General features: G+C 52.0%; 1 protein-coding gene across 1 annotated transcript in view; it reads left to right on the top strand.

The window, feature by feature from the left end:
• The first annotated feature begins 16,733 nt into the window (after positions 1–16,733).
• Positions 16,734–22,500, top strand: part of LOC149574157 (uncharacterized) — a 109,280-nt gene continuing 103,513 nt past the window's right edge. Inside the window, exon 1 of the mRNA XM_089814533.1 lies at positions 16,734–18,762. Within this exon, the coding sequence (XP_089670659.1) occupies positions 17,579–17,890 (312 nt within the window). The 5' untranslated portion in view covers positions 16,734–17,578 and the 3' untranslated portion in view covers positions 17,891–18,762. The remainder of the gene's footprint in view (positions 18,763–22,500) is intronic.

Genomic DNA, 22,500 nt, shown 5'->3' on the forward strand with positions numbered 1-22,500 from the left:
CCCCAGCAGGTGTGCTCGCCAAGTCGCCCCGTCGAGTTGCTTCTCTAAGCCCACTCACCATGTCAGCTCACCAAGTTGATTGTTCAAGTGCGTTGCCAAGTCAACTCTTTAAGTTCGCTCGCCAGGTCAGCCCGCCCAAGTCGCCTCTTTAAGTTCGTTCGCCAGGTCGGCCCGCCCAAGTCGCATCAGCGGGCTAACTCGCCGAGTCACCTCACGAAGTTGACTCTTTAAGTGCGCTCACCAAGTCAGCTCACCAAGTTGACTCACCATCTCGCCTCGATAAGTTGGCTTGCCGAGTTACCCCACCAAGTCGTCGCCTCTTTAAGCCCGCTCACCGTGTCAGCTCGTCAGGTCGGCTCACCGAGTCGACTAATCAAGTAGGCCCACCAAGTCGCCTCAAGGATAGCTCCTCACCATGAGTCGCCTCACCATGTTGACTCAATGAGTCGCCTCACCATGTTGACTCTTTGAGCCCGCTCACCGGGTCGCCTCACCAAGTCGGCTCGAGTACGTTGCCAAGTCGACTCTTTAAGTTCGCTCGCCGGGTCGACTCGCCAAGTCAGCTCACCATGTCATCTCAACGAACCAACTCGCCGAGTCGCCTCACCACATCGGCTCTCTAATACCACTCGCCAAGTCGCCCCACCAACTCGCCCCGTTAGGCCCACTCACCACATCGCCCCGTTAGGCCCACTCTCACCAAGTGGACTCTTTAAGTCTGCTCATAAAGTCGAGCCACCAAGTACTCTCACCAAGTTGACTCTTTAAGTCCTTTCATTGAGTCACCCCACCAAGTCAACTCTTTAGGTCCGTTCATAGAGTCACCCCACCAAGTCGACCCTTCAAGTGCGTTCATCAAGTCACCCCACCAAGTCGACTCTTTAAGTTCATTCATCAAGTCACCCCGCCAGGTCAGCCCACAAATTACTCTCACCAAGTCGACTCTTTTAGTTCGTTCATCAACTCACCCCGCCAGGTCAGCCCACCGAGTGGACTCTTTAAGTTCGTTCATGAAGTCACTCTGCCAAGTCGGCCCACCAGGTCGACTCTTTAAGTTTGTTCATCAAGTCACCCCGCCAGGTCAGCCCACCAACTACTCTCACCAAGTCGACTCTTTAAGTTTGCTCACCAAGTCACCCCGCCAGGTCGGCCCACCAAGTACTCTCACCAGGTCGACTCTTTAGGTTTGTTCATCAGGTCACCCCACCGAGTACTCTCACCAAGTCGACTCTTTAAGTTCGTTCATCAAGTCGCCCCGCCAGGTCGGCCCACCAAGTACTCTCACCAAGTCGACCCTTTAAGTTCGGTCATCAACTCACCCCGCCAGGTCGGCCCACCAAGTACTCTCACAAAGTCGACTCTTTAGGTTCGTTCATCAATTCACCCCGCTAGCTCGGCCCACCAAGTTCTCTCACCAGGTCGACTCTTTAAGTTCGTTCATCAAGTCACCCCGCCAGTTCGACCCACCAAGTACTCTCACAAAGTCGACTCTCTAAGTTCGTTCATCAAGTCACCCTGCCAGGTCAGCCCACCAAGTACTCTCACCAAGTCACCCCGCTAGTTCGACCCACCAAGTCGACCCTTTAAGTTTGTTCATCAAGTCACCCGGCCAAGTCGGCCCACCAAGTCGACTCTTTAAGTCCGTTCATCAAGTCACGTGACCAGGTCAGCCCACCGGGTACTCTCACCAAGTCGTCTCTTTAAGTTTGTTCATCAAGTCACCTGGCCAGGTCGGCCCACCAAGTACTCTCACCAAGTCGACTCTCTAAGTCCGTTCATCAAGTCACCCCGCCAGGTCGGCCCACCAAGTCGAATCTTTAAGTCCGTTCATCAAGTCACCCCACCAAGTACTCTAACCAAGTCGATTCTTCGAGTGCGTTCATCAAGTCACCCGACCAACTACTCTCACCAAGTCGACTCTTTAACTATGTTCATCAAGTCACCCCACCAAGCACTCTCACCACGTCAACTCTTTAGGTCCGTTCATAAAGTCACCCCACCAAGTCGACCCTTCAAGTGCGTTCATCAAGTCACCCCACCAAGTACTCTCACCAATTCGACTCTTTAAGTCTTTTCATCAAGTCACCACACCAAGTCAAATCTTTAGGACCGTTCATCAAGTGACCTCGCCAAGTCGACCCCTGAAGTCCGTTCATCAAGTCACCCCACCAAGTACTCCCACCAAGTTGACTCTTTAAGTCAGTTCACGAAGTCACCCAACCAGGTCGGCCCACCAAGGACTCTCACCAAGTCGACTCTCTAAGTCTGTTCATCAGGTCACCCCACCGAGTACTCTCACCAAGTCAACTCTTTAGGTCCGTTCATCAGGTCACCCCGCAAAGTCGACCCTCTAAGTTCGTTCATCGAGTCACCCGACCAAGTCGACTGTTTAAGTCCTTTCATCAAGTCACCCCGCCAAGCTGACTCTTTAAGTCCGTTCATCAAGTCACCAGAAAAACTACTCTCACCAAGTCGACTCTATAAGTCCATTCATCAAGTTGGCCCACCAAGTACTCCCACCAAGTCGACTCTTTAAGTCCGTTCATCAGTTCACCCTGCCAAGTACTCTCACCAAGTCAACTCTTTAGGTCCGTTCATCAAGTCACCCCGCCAAGTCGACCCTTTAAGTCCGTTCATCAAGTCGCCCTGCCAAGTACTCTCACCAAGTCGACCCTTTAAGTCCTTTCATCAAGTCACCCCACCAAGTCGACTCTCAAAGTCCGTTCATCAAGTCACCAGAACAAGTAATCTAACCAAGTCGACTCTTTAAGTCCGTCCATAAAGTCACCCCACCAGGTCGGCCCACCAAGTACTCCCACCAAGCCGACTCTTTATGTTCGTTCATCAGTTCACCCCGCCAAGTACTCTCACCAAGTTGACTCTTTAAGTCTGCTCATCAAGTCGAGCCACCAGGTACTCTCACCAAGTTGACTCTTTGAGTCTGTTCATCAAGTCGCGCCACCAAGTACTCTAACCAAGTCGATTCTTCAAGTGCGTTCATCAAGTCGCCCCACCAAGTACTCTCACCAAGTCGGTTCTTTAAGTCCTTTCATCGAGTCACCCCGCCAAGTACTCTCACCAAGTCAACTCTTTAGGTCCGTTCATAGAGTCACCCCACCAAGTCGACCCTTCAAGTGCATTCATCAAGTCACCCCGCCAGGTCGGCCCACCAAGTCAAATCTCTAAGTCCGTTCATCAAGTCATCGTCCCGATCTGGCCGAGCCGATCTGGGCAAGCCATGCTGGCCGAGCCGATCTGGGCGAGCCATTCTGGCTGACCCGATCCTGCCGAGCCGTTCTGGGCAAGCCATTCTGGCCGAGCCGATCTGGGCGACCCGTTCGGGCCGAGCCGATCTGGGCGAGCCGTTGTGGCCGAGCCATGCTGGCCGAGCCGATCTGGGCGAGCCGTTCTGGCCGAGCCGATCTGGGCGAGCGGATCTGGGCGAGCCGTTCTGGCCGAGCCATGCTAGCTGAGCCGATCTGGCCGAGCTCCAAAAATGGTGTCGTGGATGGCTGTTTGGTCGCCTCTGTGCCAACTCGATCGGCACAACATTGGGAATGGTTCGACAGCGGTTTTCGTTCCAATGTGTCATCGGGATGTCTTGGAACGCGGCCTTTCAAGGGTGAGCTCGCGTCTAGCACTTGGATTGTGCGTCATCACAAGTGAATGGGGAGATCTCTCTGTGAACGACGGCATGGCGATTGCAAGAGAAAATCAACTTAGTAGTCGGAGCATTGGCCTCGGGCCATTGTGACGGCCTTGCAATTTCTCTATAATTGCAAGCTATGTTCGCGCAGTAGCAGAGTTTGCATGTGAGATTGGCCTTTGTTCTTGACAGTTCGAAGTACTCTCACCGAGTCAGCAAGTCACCATGCTGGCCGAGCCGATCTGGGCGAGCCATTCTGGCCGAGCCGATCTGGGCGAGCTCCAAAAATGGTGTCGTGGATGGCTGTTTGGTCACATTTTTCATTGAATTGGATTTTTAAGGATTTTGTTCGCGCTATCGCAGATTTCTAATGCAGAGCGAGCCTCACACTAATAGCTTATATAGGAGAGGTTGTTGCCGCGAGCCTCTCCCATGCCCCTTTCATTGATTCAACATTGGTGTCTAGGTGGATCGGATTGTTGGGTTTTCAAACGGTGTATGCTAATGTTGAATGAATGAAAGGGGCATGAAGCGATCTCAGTGCTTTTCCTCGGCTCTCCTTTAGATCATGTTTTTCGATGACTCAATTTTGGAAAAGGTGAGGCAGCGGTTGCCGATCCATGGCGTGTCTTTTTGGTGATTTTAAAACTTGATCTAAACGTGAGCCCTTGTCTAGCACTCCGGCGTTGCTTGGTATAATGGCAATTTGCTATGGGTGCTCGGCGCTCTAGCAATTTTGTCATGGTGTACTTATCGCGGCTATATGGGAGCTTTAATATCGAAAGCTCTCGGCGAAAAATGGTGGCCGAGCCATGCTGGCCGACCCGATCTGGCTTAGCTATTTTTGTCGACCCGATCTGGCTCTTCTTTCTCACTCCATCAGCACAAATTCGGGAGTTGTTCGACAGCGATTGTCGTTCCAATGTGTCATTGCGGTGATCTAGAGAGCGATGCTAAGGGCCGGAGCTTGCGCCTAGCATTTGGGGATGTTTGTGCAAGAGAGCAGGGGAGCTTCTCTTATCGGAACCTCTCCGTGGCCTTTGAATATAGACCCAGTGCCGACGATATCGATGGATACGAGCCTTGGATTCTAAAATTGTTCAGCTAACATTGGTTTTTGTGAGAGATGGGTATGAAAGCACTTCCCGATCGATTCACGGGAGCTCCCTAAGATCGCCTCTGTGCCAACTCGATCGGCACAACATTGGGAATGGTTCGACAGCGGTTGTCGTTCCAATGTGTCATCGGGATGTCTTGGAACGCGGCCTTTCAAGGGCGAGATCGCGTCTAGCACTTGGATTGTGCGTCGTCACAAGTGAATGGGGAGATCTCTCTGTGAACGGCGGCATGGTGATTGCAAGAGAAAATTAAATTAGTAGTCGGAGCATTGGCCTCGGGCCATTGTGACGGCCTTGCAATTTCTCTATAATTGCAAGCTATGTTTGCGCAGTAGCAGAGTTTGCATGTAAGATTGGCCTTTGTTCTTGACAGTTCCAAGAGATGACCTCCGGAACTTTTGGATTGGGCCCCTTCAAGGTGAAATTCATCCAGTTGATCGGATGAGCTCGATGACCATTTCACTCCCTTGGCTCCATGAATTCAAATCCCATCCAGCTGCCGTGAAGCCATCCCGATTTTGCTATGCAAGGGCTCTCTCCCCAGAGTCGTTCTCTTTGCAACAACTTCTTTGGCAAAAAAATTTCGGAATGGTTCGGCAGCGGTTGTCATTCCAATGGTGCCGTTGTCGTGGTTGCCTGGGCAGCGATCTGAAGGGCGAGCCGTCGTCTAGCAGTTGGGCTGCGCATCACGGGTGACAAGGGAGCCTTTGTAATCGGAAGCTCCCCGTGACCATTCGATGAGAAGAGCCATTGCTTGTGTGAGCAAGGACGAATGCAGCCTCGGATTCCAAAGGAAATCAACGACATCAGATCTATATATAAGAGCGGAATGAAGCAGCAGCCCGTTTGCCATGCGCGGCTCCCCAAAGTTGCTAGTCTTTCTCACTCCATCGGCACAAATTCGGGAGTTGTTCGACAGCGGTTGTCATTCCAATGTGTCATTGCGGCGATCTGGAGAGCGATGCTAAGGGCGGGAGCTTGTGTCTAGCATTTGGGATGTTTGTGCGAGCGAGCAGGGGAGCTTCTCTTATCGGAACCTCTCCGTGGCCTTTGAATATATAGACCCAGTGCCGACGATATCGATGGATACGAGCCTTGGATTCTAAATTTGTTCACAGCTAAGATTGGTTTTTGTGAGAGATGGGTACGAAAGCACATCCCGGTTGCTACGCGGGAGCTCCCTAAGGTCGCCTCTGTGCCAACTCGATCGGCACAACATTGGGAATGGTTCGACAGCGGTTGTCGTTCCAATGTGTCATCGGGGGATGTCTCAGAAAGTGGGCTGGCCTTTCAAGGGCGAGCTCGCGTCTATCACTTGGATTGTGCATCGCGTCGCAAGTGAATGGGGAGATCTCTCTGTGAACGGCGGCATGGTGATTGCAAGAGAAAATTGACTTAGTCGGAGCATTGGCCTCGGGCCACTGTGATGGCTTGGCAATTTCTCTTTAATTGCAACCTATGTTTGCGCAGTAGCAGAGTTTGCAAGTAAGACGGTCCTTGTTCTTGAGAGTTCCAGGAGATGACCTCCGGAACTTTTGGATTGGGCCCCTTCAAGGTGAAATTCATCCAGTTGATCAGATGAGCTCGATGACCATTTCAGTCCCCCTTGGCTACATGAATTCACATCTCCTAACCGATGACAATCTTTTGCTCCTTAGACAACCTCATAATAAATTGGGTCGTGGATGGCTGTTTGGTCAGAATTTTCAACGATTTGGATTTTTATGGCGGATGTCGGCATGTTCGCTAATTTCTAATGCAGAACGAGCCTCGCACTAATAGCTTATATAGGAGAGGTTGTTGCCGCGAACCTCTCCCGTGCCCCTCTCATTGATTCAACGGCGGTGTCAAGGCGGATGGAAATGTCAGATTTTGAAATGGTGGACGCCGACGTTGAATCAATTGGAGGGGCATGAAGCCCACCCTCGAGGTGCTATTCCTCGACTCTCCTTTAGATCATGTTTTCTTGTCACTCAGCTGGCGCAATTTCGGAAAGCAGTTGGGCTACGCGTCACGAGTGACAAGGGAGCCTTTGTGATCGGAAGCTCCCCTGGCCATTCGATGAGAAGAGCCATTGCTTGTGTGAGCAAGGACGAATGTAGCCTCGGATTCCAAACGAAATCAACGACATCGGATCTATATATAAGAGTGGAATGAAGCAGCAGCCCGTTTGCGATGCGCGGCTCCCCAAAGTTGCTATTCTTTCTCACTCCATCGGGGCACAAATGCGGGAGTTGTTCGACAGTGGTTGTCGTTCCAATGGTGTCATTGCGGCAAAATTTGTTCACAGCTAAGATTGGTTTTTGTGAGAGAAGGGTATGAAACCACATCCTGATTGCTACGCGGGAGCTCCCTAAGGTCGCCTCTGTGCCAACTCGATCGGCACAACATTGGGAATGGTTCGACAGCGGTTTTTGTTCCAATGTGTCATCGGGGGATGTCTTGGAAAGTGGTCTTTCTTTCAAGCGCGAGCTCGCGTCTAGCACTTGGGTTGTGCGTCGCATCACAAGTGAATGGGGGATGTCTTGGAAAGTGGTCTTTCTTTCAAGGGCAAGCTCGCGTCTAGCACTTGGATTGTGCGTCGCGTCACAAGTGAATGGGGAGTGAATGGGGAGATTTCTCTGTGAACAGCGGCATGGTTGATTGCAAGAGAAAATTGACTTAGTCGGAGCCATTGGCCTCGGGCCATTGTGACGGCCTCACAATTTCTCTTTAATTGCAACCTATGTTTGCGCAGTAGCAGAGTTTGCATGTAAGATGGGTCTTGTTCTCGAGAGTTCCAGGAGATGACCTCCGGAACTTTTGGATTGGGCCCCTTCAAGGTGAAATTCATCCAGTTGATCGGATGAGCTCGATGACCATTTCAGTCCCTCGGCTCCATGAACTCACATCTCGTAACCGATGACAATCTTTTGCTCCTCTGCCGACCTCATAAAAAATTGGGTCGTGAATGGCTGTTTGGTAGGAATTTTAAAGGATTTGGATTTTTAAGGCGGATGTCGGTGTGTTCGCTAATTTCTAATGCAGAGCGAGCCTCGCACTAATAGCTTATATAGGAGAGGTGGTTGCCGTGAGCCTCTCCCGTGCCCCTCTCATTGATTCAACGCCGGTGTCAAGGTGGATGGATATGTCGGATTTTGAAACGGTGGACGCCGACGTTGAATCAATTAGAGGGGCATGAAGCCCACCCTGGATGTGCTATTCCTCAACTCTCCTTTAGATCATGTTTTCTTGTCACTCAGCTGGCGCAATTTCGGAAAAAGGTTTGGCAGCGGTTGCCATCCCTCACCGCGTCTACTTGGTGATTTTAAAACTCAATCTAAAATGGGAGCCCTCGCCTAGCACCTCCGTCCGGTGTTGCTCGGGTATTGCAAAAAATTATGCCAACGGCGTGAATCCCCCAATGAATGCCTACGCTTGGACCCTCTCTTAGATCACCTTCTTTGATCACTCGACTGACGCAACTACGGAAGAGACTTGGCAGCGGTTGCCATTCTACAGCGCGTCTGTTCAGCGATTTCGAAGTTGATCTAATGGCGAGCCCTTGTCTCTAGCCATGAGGTGGGTGCTTGGCGCTCTAGCAAAATTTTTTGCGTGCCTATCGCGGCTACAACGGGAGAGGTGGTTGCCGCGAGCCTCTCCCGTGCCCCCCTCATTGATTCAACGCCGCTGTCAGGGCGGATGGATATGTCAGATTGTGAAACGGTGGATGCCGACGTTGAATCAATTAGAGGGGCATGAAGCCCACCCTCGAGGGTGCTATTCCTGGACTCTCCTTTAGATCACGTTTTCTTGTCACTCAGCTGGCGCAATTTCGGAAAAAGGTTTGGCAGCGGTTGCCAGCCCTCACCGTGTCTACTTGGTGATTTTAAAACTCGATCTAAAATGGGAGCCCTCGTCTAGCACCTCCGTCCGGTGTTGCTCGGGTATTGCATAAATTTATGCCATCGGCGCGAATCCCCCAACGAATGCCCTATGCTTGGACCCTCTCTTAGATCACCTTCTTCGATCACTCGACCGACGCAACTACGGAAGAGACTTGGCAGCGGTTGCCATTCTACAGCACATCTGTTCAGCGATTTCGAAGTTGATCTAATGGCGAGCCCTTGTCTCTAGCCATGAGGTGGGTGCTTGGCGCTCTAGCAAAATTTTTTGCGTGACTATCGCAGCTACAACGGGAGAGGTGGTTGCCGCGAGCCTCTCCCGTGCTCCCCTCATTGATTCAATGCCGCTGTCAGGGCGGATGGATATGTCAAATTTTGAAACGGTGGACGCCGACGTTGAATCAATTAGAGGGGCATGAAGCCCACCCTCGAGGGTGCTATTCCTGGACTCTCCTTTAGATCATGTTTTCTTGTCACTCAGCTGGCGCAATTTCGGAAAAAGGTTTGGCAGTGGTTGCCAGCCCTCACCACGTCTACTTGGTGATTTTAAAACTCGATCTAAAATGGGAGCCCTCGTCTAGCACCTCCGTCCGGTGTTGCTCGGGTATTGCATAAATTTATGCCATCGGCGAAAAACCCCCAACGAATGCCTACACGCTTGGACCCTCTCTTAGATCACCTTCTTCGATCACTTGACCGACGCAACTATGGAAGAGACTTGGCAGCGGTTGCCATTCTACAGCGCGTCTGTTCAGCGATTTCGAAGTTGATCTAATGGCGAGCCCTTGTCTCTAGCCATGAGGTGGGTGCTTGGCGCTCTAGCAAAATTTTTTGCGTGCCTATCGTGGCTACAAGGGGAGAGGTGGTTGCCGCGAGCCTCTCCTGTGCCCTCCTCATTGATTCAACGCCGCTGTCAGGGCGGATGGATATGTCGGATTTTGAAACGGTGGATGCCGACGTTGAATCAATTAGAGGGGCATGAAGCCCACCCTCGAGGGTGCTATTCCTGGACTCTCCTTCAAATCATGTTTTCTTGTCACTCAGCTGGCGCAATTTCGGAAAAAGGTTTGGCAACGGTTGCTAGCCCTCACCGCGTCTACTTGGTGATTTTAAAACTCGATCTAAAACGGGAGCCCTCGTCTAGCACCTCCGTCCGGTGTTGCTCGGGTATTGCAGAAATTTATGCCATGAGGTGGGTGCTTGGCGCTCTAGCAAAATTTTTTTGCGTGCCTATCACGGCTACAAGGGGAGAGGTGGTTGCCGCGAGCCTCTCCCGTGCCCCCCTCACTGATTCAACGCCGCTGTCAGGGCGGATGGATATGTCAGATTTTGAAACGGTGGATGCCGACGTTGAATCAATTAGAGGGGCATGAAGCCCACCCTCGAGGGTGCTATTCCTGGACTCTCCTTTAGATCATGTTTTCTTGCCACTCAGCTGCCGCAATTTCGGAAAAAGGTTTGGCAGCGGTTGCCAGCCCTCATCGCGTCTACTTGGTGATTTTAAAACTCAATCTAAAACGGGAGCCCTCGTCTAGCACCTCCGTCCGGTGTTGGTCGGGTATTGCATAAGTTTATGCCATCGGCGCGAATCTCCCAATGAATGCCTACGCTTGGACCCTCTCTTAGATCACCTTCTTCGATCACTCGACCGACGCAACTACGAAAGAGACTTGGCAGCGGTTGCCATTCTACAGCGCGTCTGTTCAGCGATTTCGAAGTTGATCTAATGGCGAGCCCTTGTCTCTAGCCATGAGGTGGGTGCTTGGCGCTCTAGCAAAAATTTTTGCGTGCCTATCGCGGCCACAAGGGGAGAGGTGGTTGCCGCGAGCCTCTCCCGTGCCCCCCTCATTGATTCAACGCCGCTGTCAGGGCAGATGGATATGTCGGATTTTGAAACGGTGGACGCCGACGTTGAATCAATTAGAGGGGCATGAAGCCCACCCTCGAGGGTGCTATTCCCTGACTCTCCTTTAGATCATGTTTTCTTGTCACTCAGCTGGCGCAATTTCGGAAAAAGGTTTGGCAGCGGTTGCTAGCCCTCACCGCGTCTACTTGGTGGTTTTAAAACTCGATCTAAAACGGGAGCCCTCGTCTAGCACCTCCGTCCGGTGTTGCTCGGGTATTGCATAATTTTTTGCTATCGGCGCGAATCACCCAACGAATCCCTAGCCTCGGACTCTCTCTTAGATCACCTTCTTCGATCACTCGACCGACGCAATTACGAAAGAGGCTTGGCAGCGGTTGCCATTCCACAGCGCGTCTGTTCAGCGATTTCGAAGTTGATCTACTAATGGCGACCCCTTGTCTAGCCATGAGGTGGGTGCTTGGGGCTCTAGCAATTTTTTGTGTGCCTATCGCGGCTTACAATGGGAGCTTTGATAACAAAAGTTCTCGGCGACCCTCCCCAATAGAAATCAGTGCTGGTGTTTGCGAAAGACACGTTATTCAGATTTTTGGAATATTGGCACCAGCATCGTTTCTATTGGGAGGGCCGTGAAGCCATCCCAATTTTGCTATGCGAGGGCTCTCTCCCCAAAGTCGTTCTCTACGCAACAACTTCTTTGGCACAAAATTTTCATAACAGTTCGGCAGCGGTTGTCGTTCCAATGGTGCCGTTGTGGTGGTTGCCTGGGCAGCGATCTGAAGGGCGACCCGTCGTCTAGCAGTTTGCCTGCGCATCACGAGTGACAAGGGAGCCTTTGTTATCGGAAGCTCCCCGTGGCCATTCGATTAGAAGAGCCATTGCTTGTTTGAGCAAGGAAGAATGCAGCCTCGGATTCCAAATGAAATCAATGATTTCAGATCTATATAAGAGCGGAATGAAGTAGCAGCACAGCCCGTTTGCTATGCGCGGCTCCCCAAAGTTGCTCTTCTTTCTCACTCCATTGCCACAATTTCGAGAGTTGTTCGACAGCGGTTGTCGTTCCAATGTGTCATTGCGGTGATCTGGAGAGCGATGCTAAGGGCGGGAGCTTGTGTCTAGAATTTGGGATATGTTTGTGCGAGCGAGCAGGGGAGCTTCTCTTATCGGAACCTCTCCGTGGCCTTTGAATATATAGACCCAGTGCCGACGATATCGCTGGATGCGAGCCCTTGGATTCCAAATTTGTCCATAGCTAACATTGGTTTTTGTGAGAGATGGGCACGAAAGCACATCCCGATTGCTACGCGGGAGCTCCCTAAGGTCGCCTCTATGCCAACTCGATCGGCACAACATTGGGAGTGGTTCGACAGCGATTGACGTTCCAATGTGTCATCGGGGGATGTCTTGGAAAGTGGTCTTTCTTTCAGGGGCGGTCTCGCGTCTAGACCTTGGATTGTGCGTCGCGTCACAAGTGAATGGGGAGATCTCTCTGTGAACGACGGCATGGTGATTGCAAGAGAAAATTGACTTAGTCGGAGCCATTGGCCTCGGGCCATTGTGACGGCCTCGCAATTTCTCTTTAATTGCAACCTATGTTTGCGCAATAGCAGAGTTTGCATGTAAGATGGGCCTTGTTCTCGAGAGTTCCAGGAGATGACCTCCGGAACTTTTGGATTGGGCCCCTTCAAGGTGAAATTCATCCAGTTGATCGGATGAGCTCGATGACCATTTCAGTCCCTCGGCTCCATGAACTCACATCTCCTAACCGATGACGATCTTTTGCTCCTCTGCCGACCTCATAAAAAATTGGGTCGTGAATGGCTGTTTGGTAGGAATTTTAAAGGATTTGGATTTTTAAGGCGGATGTCGTTGTGTTCGCTAATTTCTAATGCAGAGCGAGCCTCGCACTAATAGCTTATGTAAGGGGCTGGTGATTCGCGATATGAGACCTTGAGGCCGGATGGGCCCGTGCTGCAAAGCTGGGTGCACACAAGTGTGGTGTAGGCAGACGTGGGTCTTGCCGAGGTGTAAATGGGACTATGTCGTGTGCTGGGCAGACATGGTTGTGGTGTAGGATCTTGTCCGGGACATGATCCGAGGTGTAGCTTGGGGCTGTGTTGTGAGTGGTTCCCCTCCAACATAGTTGCGGTGTAGGCACGGTGTGCAACTGTGCCGAGGTGTAATCTTGGGACTGTGCTACGAGTTGTTCCCTCTAGCATAGTTGCGGTGTAGGCAAGGTGTGCAACCGAGCCGAGGTGTGATCTTGGGACTGTGCTACGAGATGTTCCCTGTAGCATAGTTGTGGTGTAGGCGAGGCGTGGAGCCGAGCTGAGGTGTATCCGTGGAGGGTAAGTGCCAGTGTGCATGAAGGTTGGCTTGGAGAGTCCATCTCCCTTGAGAGGGCCGAAGCAGAGTAGTCCCTCCCTCTGGTCTCCGGGAGACAGGGGTGACGCAAAGTCTTTAGGAGCAATGAAGTGTTGCTCCGCCATTACGTAACATGGTGAGGTTTGGTACTATGACAAAGGTCCCTGTCTCAGTGTAGCAAAGGAGCTGGATCAATGTTGGCAGCCTATTTCCCCTTGGGGCTGTCCGGTGTCTGAAAGCTAGGGAAGCGGTTCTCCTAGTCCTACGGTAGGAGGCAATATGGTTTGTCCGAGTAGGAGCATTGTGGGCTTGAGGTTAGCTGTGCGGGAAAGGTGTCATTGTTCTAGATGGCTAAGTGGTGCGGTATCGGTTGGGTGTGGCCATGGGTGCACATCTTGGGTGCTTGGTTGTATGGGTTTGCATTGAGGTTGGATCTCAGAGACTGTGGTGGTCCAGTATGGCAAGCGGGATGTAGTGTCTCGGAATGATGCTAGGGAGATGTCGAGTCAAGTGGGCAGACCGTGTCAAGTATCCGAAGAGGTAGTCGGTGGACATGGCTCGAAGGAGGTGAGTCATGATGGAAGGCTAGGAACAAAGGCTTGTGGCGCATGAGTGAAACGAGTGTTGCAGATGAGTGAAGTGGTTCGGAGGTGGAGCTATGGAGTGTTCACCGAGTTGGTCTTGCCTGCCAGCGTCCCACAGGGTTGGGTGGATCATGGAGCTAGGATGTGGAACTCAAGTAGGTTGTGCAACGCAAAGGGATCCGTGGATTGAGCGTGAGACGGCATGGATGCATGAGGAGGTTGGTTCGAGTGCACCGGGTGCACGAGAACATGATGTTCACCAACAAAGGCATGCAGACATAGACTTGGGTGTCGAAGCGGTTGGGGCTCATGTTGGGGATCCAAAATTGGAAGGTAGATGGCCATTCTGTGGGGAGCAAGGGTTGGTCTTCAAGTGGGCTCTATAGGGAGCTAGGGAGACTAACAGGTGATGGAGTGCTGTGGAGGCATGTTCATGTTAAGGATTGGACTGGAGGACTCTATGAAGTTTAGAGAGGTGCCATAAGGATGCCGAGCATACCGTGCGGGTGTGCGTATGAGCCAAGAAGTTCAGAGAGATACCGTGAAGGTATCGAGTGTGCACTGGGTGTATGCGTATTGAGCTATAAGGTTCAGAGAGATGTCCAGATGGTGTTGAGTATGCTTTGGAAGCATATGCATGAGCTAAGGAGTACTCTTGCGGTCTAAGTCAGCCAGTGTGGATGCAGTGTTCAGCAAGAGAGTCTAGGTGGTTCTTGATGCAAGGTTGCAGTGGTGCAGCGTTGGGATCGGGGAGTCGGGTGAGTTGAACATGAGGAGCTCTAGGAGCTCGGTGCATTCCCAAGAGTGGCAGGATGATCATAGAGGATCCGAATGTGGTCAAGAGACTCGTGGGAGTTGAGATCACCTATGGGGCCGATGTCGGAGTAAGGTGGGCTTATGGGAGTCGCCGAGGCGAAGATATCAAAAGGGCTTAAGTCGGGGTTCAGCAGGGAGGTTGAACAGGGGTAGAGCCAGAGGCTCGAGGATGCGTGTGTGGAGCACCTAAGGAAGAGAACCAGGAGTAGGATGGTTCGGCATGCGCTTCTATTCCGCGGGAGTGTATGTTTAAGCAGTCAGATGCATGGGCATTTGATGAAGACAGGGAGGCGTAGTCTGGGTGAACGAAAATGGTCGCATCTTACGGTGGATCAGAAATAGGGATCGCCAGTGCCGCGCGAGGTTTTGGAGATTCTCAAGGAGAAGGCTTAACCTGGGCATAAGCATAAAATCCAGCCCCGTGACAGTTGGTATCAGAGCTGATCACTCTAAGCATGGTTAGAGTCTGTGCATGAATCTTGGAGTGATCTTGCTTTGTGGTACCCCAATTCTTGGTGAGGAGATGATATTGTGCGTGATCTGGTCGGAGTGTTGCTTTAGGTTGTTATTGCTCATGTGGGAGTAGGCAGCGGAGCGTGGATCTTTGACAGATTGGCTTGGGTTTTCATCGACTCTTGGAATTGGCATCAAGTTATAAAGATGGTCAAACTGATATGCAGCTTGTGGAGAGTTGATATCGACATTGTTTGAACTGGGTTCAGCAGTGGAACTTGGCGTGGGTCAAGATGTGACCAGGGGTCACAAGGCCATAATGCAGGAAAATGGACGAGGTGCAACATGGTGTTGTGAGTTCGTTGGAATGCAACTTAAGTGAAGATGGCAGTGTCTGGGACATTTTAAGACCAGCTTAACAACAGTTTGGGCTGCAAAGGCGCAGTGATGTGTAGGAGTTGGAGAGGCAATTCCGAGGAGTATGGAAATTGGGCTGTAGGTTGGCTTGTTGGGTCAGTCTCAGTGCGGTGTAGGATAGTGTGCGGACATTATCCGAGGTGAAATCAAGCTGCTACATGGTGTAGATCAGTGTGGGCTGCAAGGAAGTAGTGCGGTGTAGGGTCTTTTGATTGTAGATCCGAGGTGAAATGTGGGCTTGCACAAGGTAAGTCCGTTGATGCTAAACATTTGGGGCCATTTAAGATGGTGAGGCATAGGATTTCCATGCGGTGGAAGTCCGAGGAGCAATACTGACGGTGTGACAGGCAGGCTTGGAAGTCGTGGTGACGGTCTAGGCGGCGGTGTCATGGGTCAGAGGTGCTGGGCGATGCGAAATCGTGAGGCGTAGGTTGATGTGCAGGGCATCTTCCGAGGAGAAAACGGATTGGGCTGCGAGAGCAGTGCGGTGTAGAACTTGCCAAAGGTGGGTTCGAGGAGAGGAAACAAGTACTGAGAAGTCACCAAGTTCTGGAAGTGTATTGGTGAGGGTATTGGTGGTTGGATGTGAATGATTTCTGAGTTGATGTGTTGGGGACGAGTGGATGTAGGGCATGCCGAGGGTTGGCCAGTAGTCAGTCAGAATGGCACAGTCAAAGACCAGTTGCAAAGCCAAGGTTGAAGGTGATGACTTGGGAAAGTGGATTTGGGAGCTGCCAAGGGCAGTTTGGCATAGGATTGTGGCTTGAAGAGATTTGGGTTATGATCTGAGGAAGGTTGCGTAAGTACTAGGCATTAGCACAAAGGGTTTGGAAGTGGATCGGTAGACAAGTGTTGGTGGCCGAGTTGATTTGCATTGTGTGGGGACGAGTGGGGTGCAGGGCACGCCAGAAGGTTCTTCAGCAGGCAATCAGAGTGGCACCACAGGAGTCAAGAGGCCGAAAGTTTGACCGTGTGAAGCTTGGGAAAGCAGTGTGGCTTGTGCATCGAGGTGATGGCGAGCTTGGATGTCAGTGGATGACAGCGGGAGGCTGAGTGGAGATGAAGCAGTAGTGCTAAGTTTCGGGGGTGTCATCGGAGGGATGGCCGGCTCAGTGGAGTGAGACATGGATATGGTTTCATGCAAGTGGGTTCAGTATCAGGAATGCTGACAAGCACCAAGTATGTTGTGGAAACAGAAGGTGTGCACCGGAGGTATGAGGCGATGAAAACAGCCAGTGTCTGGGATACAAGACATCTGTGGATCCAATGCGACAGGGTGACAGTGGTGTCGGCGTCGAGGACGTCGCCTATTTTTAAGTGGGGGAGGATGTAAGGGGCTGGTGATTCACGATATGAGACCTTGAGGCCGGATGGGCCTGTGCTGCAAAGTTGGGTGCACACAGGTGTGGTGTAGGCAGACGTGGGTCTTGCCGAGGTGTAAATGGGACTATGTCGTGTGCTGGGCAGACATGGTTGTGGTGTAGGATCTTGTCCGGGACATGATCCGAGGTGTAGCTTGGGGCTATGTTGCGAGTGGTTCCCCTCCAACATAGTTGCGGTGTAGGCACGGTGTGCAACTGTGCCGAGGTGTAAGCTTGGGACTGTGCTACGAGTTGTTCCCTCTAGCATAGTTGCGGTGTAGGCAAGGTGTGCAACCGAGCCGAGGTGTGATCTTGGGACTGTGCTACGAGATGTTCCCTCTAGCATAGTTGTGGTGTAGGCGAGACGTGGAGCCGAGCTGAGGTGTATCCGCGGAGGGTAAGTGCCGGTGTGCATGAAGGATGGCTTGGAGAGTCCATCTCCCTTGAGAGGGCCGAAGCAGAGTAGTCCCTCCCTCTAGTCTCCGGGAGACAGGGGTGACGCAAAGTCTTTAGGAGCAATGAAGTGTTGCTCCGCCGTTACGTAACATGGTGAGGTTTGGTACTATGACAAAGGTCCTTCTCTCAGTGTAGCAAAGGAGCTGGATCAATGTTGGCAGCCTATTTCCCCTTGGGGCTGTCCGGTGTCTGACAGCTAGGGAAGCGGTTCTCCTAGTCCTGCGGTAGGAGGCAATATGGTTTGTCCGAGTAGGAGCATTGTGGGCTTGAGGTTAGCTGTGCAGGAAAGGTGTCATTGTGCTAGATGGCTAAGTGGTGCGGTATCGGTTGGGTGTGGCCATGGGTGCACATCTTGGGTGCTTGGTTGTATGGGTTTGCATTGAGGTTGGATCTCAGAGACCGTGGTGGTCCAGTATGGCAAGCGGGATGTAGTGTCTCGGAATGATGCTAGGGAGATGTCGAGTCAAGTGGGCAGACCGTGTCAAGTATTCGAAGAGGTAGTCGGTGGACATGGCTCGAAGGACGTGAGTCATGATGGAAGGCTAGGAACAAAGGCTTGTGGCGCATGAGTGAAACGAGTGTTGCAGATGAGTGAAGTGGTTCAGAGGTGGAGCTATGGAGTGTTCACCGAGTTGGTCTTGCCTGCCAGCGTCCCACAGGGTTGGGTGGATCATGGAGCTAGGATGTGGAACTCAAGTAGGTTGTGCAACGCAAAGGGATCCGTGGATTGAGCGTGAGACGGCATGGATGCATGAGGAGGTTGGTTCGAGTGCACCGGGTGCACAAGAACATGATGTTCACCAACAAAGGCATGCAGACATAGACTTGGGTGTCGAAGCGGTTGGGGCTTATGTTGGGGATCCAAAATTGGAAGGTAGACGGCTGTTCCGTGGGGAGCAAGGGTTGGTCTTCAAGTGGGCTCTATAGGGAGCTAGGGAGACTAACAGGTGATGGAGTGCTGTGGAGGCATGTTCATGTTAAGGATTGGACTGGAGGACTCTATGAAGTTCAGAGAGGTGCCATAAGGATGCCGAGCATACCGTGCGGGTGTGCGTATGAGCCAAGAAGTTCAGAGAGATACCGTGAAGGTATCGAGTGTGCACTGGGTGTATGCGTATTGAGCTATAAGGTTCAGAGAGATGTCCAAATGGTGTTGAGTATGCTTTGGAAGCATATGCATGAGCTAAGGAGTACTCTTGCGGTCTAAGTCAGCCAGTGTGGATGCAGTGTTCAGCAAGAGAGTCTAGGTGGTTCTCGATGCAAGGTTGCAGTGGTGCAGCGTTGGGCTCGGGGAGTCGGGTGAGTTGAACATGAGGAGCTCTAGGAGCTCGGTGCATTCCCAAGAGTGGTAGGATGATCATAGAGGATCCGAATGTGGTCAAGAGACTCGTGGGAGTTGAGATCACCTATGGGGCCGATGTCGGAGTAAGGTGGGCTTATGGGAGTCGCCGAGGCGAAGATATCAAAAGGGCTTAAGTCGAGGTTCAGCAGGGAGGTTGAACAGGGGTAGAGCCAGAGGCTGGAGGATGCGTGCGTGGAGCACCTAAGGAAGAGAACCAGGAGTAGGATGGTTCGGCATGCGCTTCTATTCCGCGAGAGTGTATGTTTAAGCAGTTAGATGCGTGGGCATTTGATGAACACAGGGAGGCGTAGTCTGGGTGAACGAAAATGGTCGCATCTTACGGTGGATCAGAAATAGGGATCGCCAGTGCCGCGCGAGGTTTTGGAGATTCTCAAGGAGAAGGCTTAACCTGGGCATAAGCATAAAATCTAGCCCTGTGATAGCTTATATAGGAGAGGTGGTTGCCGCGAGCCTCTCCCGTGCCCCCCTCATTGATTCAACGCCGGTCTCAAGGCGGATGGATATGTCAGATTTTGAAATGGTGGACGCCGACGTTGAATCAATTAGAGGGGCATGAAGCCCACCCCGGATGTGCTATTCCTCGACTCTCCTTTAGATCATGTTTTCTTGTCACTCAGCTGGCGCAATTTCGAAAAAAGGTTTGGCAGCGGTTGCCATCCCTCACCGCGTCTACTTGGTGATTTTAAAACTCGATCTAAAACGGGAGCCCTCGTCTAGCACCTCCGACCGGTGTTGCTCGGGTATTACATAAAATTATGCCATCGGCGCGAATCCCCCAACGAATGCCTACGCTTGGACCCTCTCTTAGATCACCTTCTTCGATCACTCCACCGACGCAACTACGGAAGAGACTTGGCAGCGGTTGCCATTCTACAGCGCGTCTGTTCAGCGATTTTGAAGTTGATCTAATGGCGAGCCCTTGTCTCTAGCCATGAGGTGGGTGCTTGGCGCTCTAGCAAAATTTTTTGCGTGCCTATCGCGGCTACAATGGGAGAGGTGGTTGCCGCGAGCCTCTCCCGTGCCCCCCTCATTGATTCAACGCCGCTGTCAGGGCGGATGGATATGTCGGATTTTGAAAAAAGGTGGACGCCGACGTTGAATCAATTAGAGGGGCATGAAGCCCACCCTCGAGGGTGCTATTCCTGGACTCTCCTTTAGATCATGTTTTCTTGTCACTCAGCTGGCGCAATTTTGAAAAAAGGTTTGGCAGCGATTGAGAGCCCTCACCGCGTCTACTCGGTGATTTTAAAACTCGATCTAAAACGGGAGCCCTCGTCTAGCACCTCCGTCCGGTGTTGCTCGGGTATTGCATAAATTTATGCCATCGGCGCGAATCCCCCAACGAATGCCTACGCTTGGACCCTCTCTTAGATCACCTTCTTCGATCACTCGACCGACGCAACTACGGAAGAGACTTGGCAGCGGTTGCCATTCTACAGCGCGTCTGTTCAGCGATTTCGAAGTTGATCTAATGGCGAGCCCTTGTCTCTAGCCATGAGGTGGGTGCTTGGCGCTCTAGAAAAATTTTTTGCGTGCCTATCGCGGCTACAAGGGGAGAGGTGGTTGCCGCGAGCCTCTCCCGTGCCCCCCTCATTGATTCAACGCCGCTGTCAGGGCGGATGGACATGTCAAATTTTGAAACGGTGGACGCCGACGTTGAATCAATTAGAGGGGCATGAAGCCCACCCTCGAGGGTGCTATTCCTGGACTCTCCTTTAGATCATGTTTTCTTGTCACTCAGCTGCCGCAATTTTGGAAAAAGGTTTGGCAGCGGTTGCCAGCCCTCACCGCGTCTACTCGGTGATTTTAAAACTCGATCTAAAACGGGAGCCCTCGTCTAGCACCTCCGTCCGGTGTTGCTCGGGTATTGCATAAATTTATGCCATCGGCGCGAATCCCCCAACGAATGCCTACGCTTGGACCCTCTCTTAGATCACCTTCTTCGATCACTCGACCGACGCAACTACAGAAGAGACTTGGCAGCGGTTGCCATTCTACACCGCGTCTGTTCAGCGATTTCGAAGTTGATCTTATGGCAACCCCTTGTCTCTAGCCATGAGGTGGGTGCTTGGCGCTCCAGCAAAATTTTTTGCGTGCCTATCGCGGCTACAACGGGAGAGGTGGTTGCCGCGAGCCTCTACCATGCCCCCCCCTCATTGATTCAACGCCGCTGTCAGGGCGGATGGAAATGTCAAATTTTGAAACGGTGGACGCCGACGTTGAATCAATTAGAGGGGCATGAAGCCCACCCTCGAGGGTGCTATTCTTGGACTCTCCTTTAGATCATGTATTCTTGTCACTCAGCTGGCGCAATTTCGGAAAAAGGTTTGGCAGCGGTTGCCAGCCCCTCGCCGCGTCTACTCGGTGATTTTAAAACTCGGTCTAAAACGTGGGCCCTCGTCTTGCACCTCCGTCCGGTGTTGCTCGGGTATTGCACAAATTTTTGCCATCGGCGCGAATCCCCCAACGAATGCCTACACGCTTGGACCCTCTCTTAGATCACCTTCTTCGATCACTAGACCGACGCAATTACGAAAGAGACTTGGCAGCGGTTGCCATTCTACACCGCGTCCGTTCTGCGATTTCGAAGTTGATCTAATGGCGAGCCCTTGTCGATAGCCATGAGGTGGGTACTTGGCGCTCTAGCAATATTTTTTGCGAGCCTATCGCGGCTACAATGGGGGAGGTGGTTGCCGCGAGCCTCTCCCGTGCCCAGCTCATTGATTCAACGCCGCTGTCAGGGCGGATGGATATGTCGGATTTTGAAATGGTGGACGCCGACGTTGAATCAATTAGAGGGGCATGAAGCCCACCCTCGAGGGTGCTATTCCTGGACTCTCCTTTAGATCATGTTTTCTTGTCACTCAGTTGGCGCAATTTCGGAAAAAGGTTTGGCAGCGGTTGCCAGCCCTCACCGCATCTACTTGGTGATTTTAAAACTCGATCCAAAACGGGAGCCCTCGTCTAGCACCTTCGTCCGGTGTTGCTCGGGTATTGCATAAATTTATGCCATCGGCGCGAATCCCCCAACGAATGCCTACGCTTGGACGCTCTCTTAGATCAGCTTCTTCGATTACTCGAAAGACGCAACTACGGAAGAGACTTGGCAGCGGTTGCCATTCTACAGCGCGTCTGTTCAGCGATTTCGAAGTTGATCTAATGGCGAGCCCTTGTCTCTAGCCATGAGGTGGGTGCTTGGCGCTCTAGCAAAATTTTTTGCGTGCCTATCGTGGCTACAACGGGAGAGGTGGTTGCCGCGAGCCTCTCCCGTGGCCCCCTCATTGATTCAACACCGCTGTCAGGGCGGATGGATATGTCGGATTTTGAAACGGTGGACGCCGACGTTGAATCAATTAGAGGGGCATGAAGCCCACCCTCGAGGGTGCTATTCCTTTAGATCATGTTTTCTTGTCACTCAGATGGCGCAATTTCGAAAAAAGGTTTGGCAGCGGTTGCCAGCCCTCACCGCGTCTACTCGGTGATTTTAAAACTCGATCTAAAACGGGAGCCCTCGTCTAGCACCTCCGTCCGGTGTTGCTCGGGTATTGCATAAATTTATGCCATCGGCGCGAATCCCCCGATGAATGCCTACGCTTGGACCCTCTCTTAGATCACCTTCTTCGATCACTCGACCGATGCAACTACGGAAGAGACTTGGCAGCGGTTGCCATTCTACAGCGCGTCTGTTCAGTGATTTCGAAGTTGATCTAATGGCGAGCCCTTGTCTCTGGCCATGAGGTGGGTGCTTGGCGCTCTAGCAAAAATTTTTGCGTGCCTATCGGCGTAAAGCATGTTTTCTAGTCACTCAGCTGGCACAATTTCAGAAAAAGGTTTGGCAGCGGTTGCCAGCCCTCACCGCGTCTTCTTGGTGATTTTAAAACTCGATCTAAAATGGGAGCCCTCGTCTAGCGGCTCTGTGCTAACTCGATCGGCACAACATTGGGAAATGGTTCGACAGCGGTTGTCGTTCCAATGTGTCATCGGGGGATGCCTTGGAAAGTGGCCTTTCAAGGGCGAGCTCGCGTCTAGCCCTTGGATTGTGCGTCGCGTCACAAGTGAATGGGGAGATCTCTCTGTGAACGGCGGCATGGTGATTGCAAGAGAAAATTGACTTAGTCGGAGCATTGGCCTCGGGCCATTGTGACGGCCTTGCAATTTCTCTTTAATTGCAACC

This window comes from Cupressus sempervirens, chromosome 2 (assembly GCF_028749045.1).
Source record: "Cupressus sempervirens isolate cs-2001-9-10 chromosome 2, ASM2874904v1, whole genome shotgun sequence".
NCBI classification, from domain to species: domain Eukaryota; kingdom Viridiplantae; phylum Streptophyta; class Pinopsida; order Cupressales; family Cupressaceae; genus Cupressus; species Cupressus sempervirens.